At 32.2% G+C, this 6,000-nt stretch overlaps 1 protein-coding gene across 1 annotated transcript; it reads left to right on the top strand.

Annotated features, from left to right (window-relative positions):
• Positions 1-774: 774 nt before the first annotated feature.
• Smp_128810 (hypothetical protein) lies at positions 775-5,676 on the top strand (the record flags this gene model as incomplete). Its single annotated transcript, XM_018795826.1, has 4 exons — positions 775-1,700; positions 3,575-4,108; positions 4,211-4,361; positions 5,236-5,676. The coding sequence occupies 4 exons, from the start codon at positions 775-777 to the stop codon at positions 5,674-5,676; spliced, it is 2,052 nt and encodes a 683-aa protein (XP_018650099.1).
• Positions 5,677-6,000: the final 324 nt, after the last annotated feature.

Here is a 6,000-nt window from a genome sequence, read left to right on the forward strand (position 1 = left end):
ATCCGCATATGATTACAAATTCCTTAGTTTGGAAACTAATGAGGATTGAACGTGTTAGTCAAAACCAACCTATTTTGTAACATTGGTTGATTTTATTTTTTAAAATCAATGCTAGGGTGAGAAAAAAGGACTTAATTGGTCTTACCGTCATGTTGAGTTCAACAATACTCCGAACTAGATAGTTCGTAGATTTTGAAAACCAAAGCAGATTTCTTTTCATCTGTTTGTTTATGATCTTAAAGCGTTGTGGTCAGCATCGATAGAATGCTGTGATATTAAGCTTCTTGGGATTCCTTCCTATGAAAATTGTAACCGATACTTAACAAAATTTAATATTTTCCGAATTTTTAGTCGTAAAGGCGGTATATCTCGTTAAGTTGTAAAAAGCTGCGTCGTGGACTTTATCTATCTTGTTACTATTGTGTAGTTAACATGATTTTAATCATTCGTACACATTACGTTTTATTTATATCCTAAGAAAATAGTTTCCCATTCTCAAGTTGAGTTGTATCTTTTAGGATATACGATTTTGCCGTCCTTATAAAAATTCATAAAGTTATAAGTACATTTGAATAGGAAAGTTTTGATTTCAAATGATTTCACCCCACTAATCCGAAATATCCATTTAAAAACCGATTGAATTTCAAGGCTTTTTTAAAGGTTTATTAAATAGTTTTGGTGAATGTATTTATACACCTTGTCTTTAATATTTACCTTCGAATTCTATGGTAACTAGGAGGTTCACTATTACTTTTCTTATTTGTGTTTTAAAGTATGAATTGCTCTACCAGAAACGTCAATGAACCGTATGATGATATAATAGTCATCGATAGTGATGTTGACAACAAGAGTTATATTCATTCGTCCGATGGTAGTGACGAAGAGGAGGGATTTGATTCAAATATCGCTTCTACTGAATTGAAACAAGATAAACTTGACTATCCAGTTGAAACATGTAATGATTCTCAAGGACGAATTCGTCAAAGGGAGGTGAAGGAAAAGAAAGTGGATGACAGCTTCAGTTTGAAAACGTGTCCTGCTGAAATGAAACAAAGAAAATATAATGATTCTACCAAAGCGTGTGATAATTTTGAGGAACAATCTTGTCACGAAACAGTGGAAAATAAAGATACAGATACTTCCAAACTGGATTCAGATGGAAATATTCATCAATTCAAATATTCAATTTCTGGATATCATACACCATCTACAAATATGTATACAAACTATAATTATTACCATTTATGTTTAATACTAGCCTTAATTCTAAGACTTGTGTTAGTTATTTTCTCTGTCTGGCAGGATACAGTTCGTTGGCCGGATGGCCAATTACGATTTACGGATGTGGATTACGATGTGTTTTCTGATGCTGCCCAAGCTTTTGTCGCTGGGAAGAATCTTTATATTGAGCGCCCCACTTATAGATATTCACCACTTATTGCTGTTCTTCTCGCTCCTGGTTACTGGTTATTTTCTGACGGTAAATATTCAGTCACTGATAGAAAGGAAGTGAATATTAGTTCAGAATTTGTTGACGTATCAGTAGAACCACACTTCCGATCGTCAAAACACATAACTGTTCCTTCTCTCGCTCGTCTTTGGGGTAAACTAATATTCATCACTGCTGATTTAATCTGTGGTTGCATACAATATAAAATTATTCAAAATAAACAGTTTGTAAGTTGTTTTATTTTATTCTGGTATCGTATCCATTTAACATTAATTTCTTGTTCTATTCTGAATCATGTTTCTTGGCTATCCACAAGGATAGTGCAAAAAGCATCTGAAAGTGCATGATTTTCTAAAACAGTCGTAACGAGGGAATGCAACCAAACCAAGAAATGGCGTCAGCTCACGAAGTCATTGACTATTGCTCTAAGCCATGTCGATAGGTGCAAACTGTCTGGTTGCAGTCCACGAGATAATCGAGGTCAGTGGTTGGAGACTGAGTGAAATGGCTCAGAAACGTTTATAATTAAGCAGATGCATGCACTTTTTATCTTCCTGTAAATCTTGACTTTCAATATTCCTTCATACCTACCTTTCCACTCTGGCTTTTTCAAATCATATTCTTATTATCATTGCTACTACATCGTTTTGAACTCTTCCGCTGTTCATCTTCTTATATTCATTTGATTATGCTAATATAATGTAGGAAATTGGACCAATTCACAACTATTCGAGGTCGTATATTGGTAATATCTGTCTATCTTTTTATCAAAAGCGCAACGACATAAGTCATAAATTTGTGTTTGTATCACCGCGGAATTAGCTCGACTCAATATTAGTTGTTATGTAAGTTACCTATTGTACTGATGCAAGTTGTGCATTGAGTTTAAAGTCGATGAATAGTTGATTATAACTGATGGTTTAATTTATCGTATTGCAGAATTTTGTGTTTTAGATTTTTCAGTTGTAAGTTGATCAACACTTAGTAATTGTCCGTCTGTAATGTTTCTTTTAGAAAGTTAATTTTGTGGATTTTAAGTAAGTCAGTTATTTGTAATGCGAAGATCGAGCATCTTTCGGTGAAAACGATAACTTGGAAATTTTCAATAAATCTAAACATTGCGCGGGTTGTTTATACTGCTACTATTCTTCTTCTTCTTCTTCTTATTATTATTATTATTATTATTATTATTATTATTATTACTATTATTATTATTATTACTGTCACTGGTAATAATAATAGTAGTAGTACTAATAATAATAAACATATTTGTAGTGTTACCTAGTATAAGCCTCTTCTTCTACTATTTCCTACCTTCTATCTTTTTTTTAATCCCTGTAGGTATTACCAAAACCAACTTTGTGTTTTCCTTACCCCAAAATTGAATTATCTTTCAGAGTAGATGACAAGGGAAGGGGTCGGATAATGATGAAGTTTGAATGATATTGTTTCAGTCAATAAACCTTGGTCACTTTATCCCATGATATCTATTTTGGGTTACCGAGTTTTGCCTAAAGCTACAGTTTTCTATTGATTCGTTCAAGTAACATCACACATCAATTACAAGAGGAATGTCATTAACTTTTGTTAGAAATTTTTTATTGAATATAACTTCACTCTCATTGTATGATTAGAGCACTAAACTGCATAATATTTTAATCAAGAAATTGTTTCATAATTCAACTATTGGGTTTTTATAACATAGACTGCTAAATAATAAATTGAAAGTGATGGCGTTAAGCGACATAATTTTAACTTGAGTGATTTTGATTGATGTCTGTAAGGAGAAACAAAGATTTCAAAATATTTTTTGTGTTGTTCACTTCAAATAAACCAGGGTTTGTTCGTTCAGTATAAATACAATATTATAAGACTAAAATGTTGACTGGATTTACGTTCTTTGAATTTGTACAAGTGGGACGCGAACCAATAGGCAGCTTGATAACATGGTGTTATGCTAACAGGTATCAATTCACTTGTAGTAATATTCTCCTAATGAATTTTCCTGTTCCCCACTTTTTAGCTGAACAGTTTACCAAATCCAAATACTGTCAATCAAAATAAAAAAATCCGACGAGGTTCGATTTCATTAAATGCAAATCAATTAGCATTATATCTTGTTAGTTTCAGTTGGTTATTCAATCCTGTTACATCAGTAGTCTCCGCTCGTGGTAATGCAGATGGATTACAAAGTTGTTTTGTTTTAGCATGCCTATGGTGTATTCTAAACCGTCGTATCATTCCAGCTGGATTTTTATATGGGTTATGTATTCATGTACGTATATTTCCAATCATTTATGCACCATCTATCTATTTATGGCTAATGATGACTGATAATAGTCATAACAAAGATAATCAAAAGAAAAACAAAGGATCAACACCGCAATCTCAAAGTGTATTTTCAATTTTATTCAAATTACCAAATCGAAATCATTTTCTTTTTGGCATCAGCTGTTTACTCAGTTTGACGATGTTGACTGGACTATGTTATTTATATTTTGGTGGAATGTTGTTTCTGCAACAAGCCTATTTCTATCACTTTACTCGATCAGATTTTAAACATAATTTTGCTCCGCACTTTTTAAGTGTTTATTTACTCTCTGGAGAGAAATGGATAGCTGAAAAGCAAATACTGCCTATATATAATTTACGTCAATGGTTGGATAATACTTGGAATAGTTTATCTACTTTAGTAGCTTACTCTGGTTATATTAATAATGCTGGATATTCTTACTCAATATGGAATTTATTGTTAAAAAGTCTTAGTACACCTGAGGTTTTGGAGCGTTTATTTAATGTGACTTCAATTATGCCGTGTATAATCCTAATTCCATGCCTGTCCTTTAAACTGTATTCCAACATAAGTCTGTGCTGGTTCGCGCTTACTTACACATTTGTCACATTTAATAGGGTGAGTTAAATATTGTCCGGGTGACGAACTATTCTTTCGGTTTTTTCTGTGTCCATACTGAATATTTGTGTTGTATCCGGCTTGTGCATCTCAAATAGGATGAAACGTGGGTTCTGGATCTCTCTAGCCACTACCTAAAGTTATAATGTATTATGTATTTTCTGGACCTTCCATATGACAAATAAGCTTTTGTAGGTGATATTCACTACAAATTAATTTCCCCCATCTGAGACTCTCCTTTCTGTCATCGTTTCAAAACATATTATGTTTAAAATAAAAATTAGTATATTGAATTATCAGTCTATGCTGTCGCATCCAGGAAACGAATTACTCAAACATGTATAAAGCCTTTTGGAATTTAAAGGGTGATATACTTGTGATACTACCCAATCTTAGAAACGGTAGTGGATGGCGTTTGGTTCAGACCTATAATGTAACGGTTGAAATTCGAATAACTTAACCATCAAGCTACAGCTTCATTGATAAGAAGTTTTAGGCTTCCGAATGTACTGATACTTGCGTATAAATTTTAAAAATGTCATACGAAAATTTACCAGTTAAGTTGTTACAACGATTTTCCAACTGTTACTTCAGGCTTTTTCTTGTTTCCTGCAGATCTGATAATCGATTTTTAGTTCCAGTGTGGTTAGTTTGTTTGATTTCGACCACTTTGAGGCACCTCATTCCAATCTTATCCCATTCATCATCAATGTCGATGGTTTTCTAGAGTGTAAGAAATGTGTTTCAGAGATTGTGAGGCAAATTTTATCATGTCATGATCGAAAAATAATCACAAACTATAAAGTCATGTTTAACTGATCTTGTTTGAATCTATCTTACTAACAGTGTATATATATATATGTCTTCCATTTAGGTATGCACGGCTCAGTATTTTCTATGGAGTATATGCCTTCTTCCAGTTGCTTTGGCTGATATACGTCTACCTTCAAGTATTACACCATATCGTGCTATAGTACAAAATTTAATGTTATGGTTCGGATCTCAAGGTATATGGCTTGCTTCTGCTTATGCACTAGAAATGTGTACATTAAAAGGACCATTTCTAAATCATATCATTTGGATAATCGTTTGGACAGCTTCACTAAACTTTTTTGCCTGTAATATTTTCATTTTATTTCGTTTGATAAGTTGGCGTAATAGATCTTTATCAGATCATTATCAAGAAGTTTCATCATCGAAAGTTATTAATTATAAAACTGTTGTTTCCCCTATTATTGATTCTACTATTGCCGTAGCAACCAACACTAATACGACTTATCGAAAATATCGCATATCTAACAAGAAAACTTTGTGACAAAATGAATCGATTGCTTGTTTTTTTTTGTTTAAAAATTAATAATCCACTTAATTTTGGTTGTTGTTGTTGATAATATCGATGATTTATTAAAAGAATATTTATCTATTTATTTATTTACGTTCTTCATGAAGGAATGAACGTCAGTGAAATGATTAAAATATATTTTATTATTTGATAAATAATTGACTTTCTTTTTTTCTTACTAAATTGTATTTGTATAAGCATTAATTTTTTTTTTGATTTTCTTTTATATCCTTATACATATATATGTGTGTGTGTGTTGTTGATAAATTGAACACAAATAGAACATTTGCCATGCAT

The sequence above is a fragment of the Schistosoma mansoni genome, chromosome 2 (genome assembly GCF_000237925.1).
Source record: "Schistosoma mansoni strain Puerto Rico chromosome 2, complete genome".
NCBI lineage: Eukaryota > Metazoa > Platyhelminthes > Trematoda > Strigeidida > Schistosomatidae > Schistosoma > Schistosoma mansoni.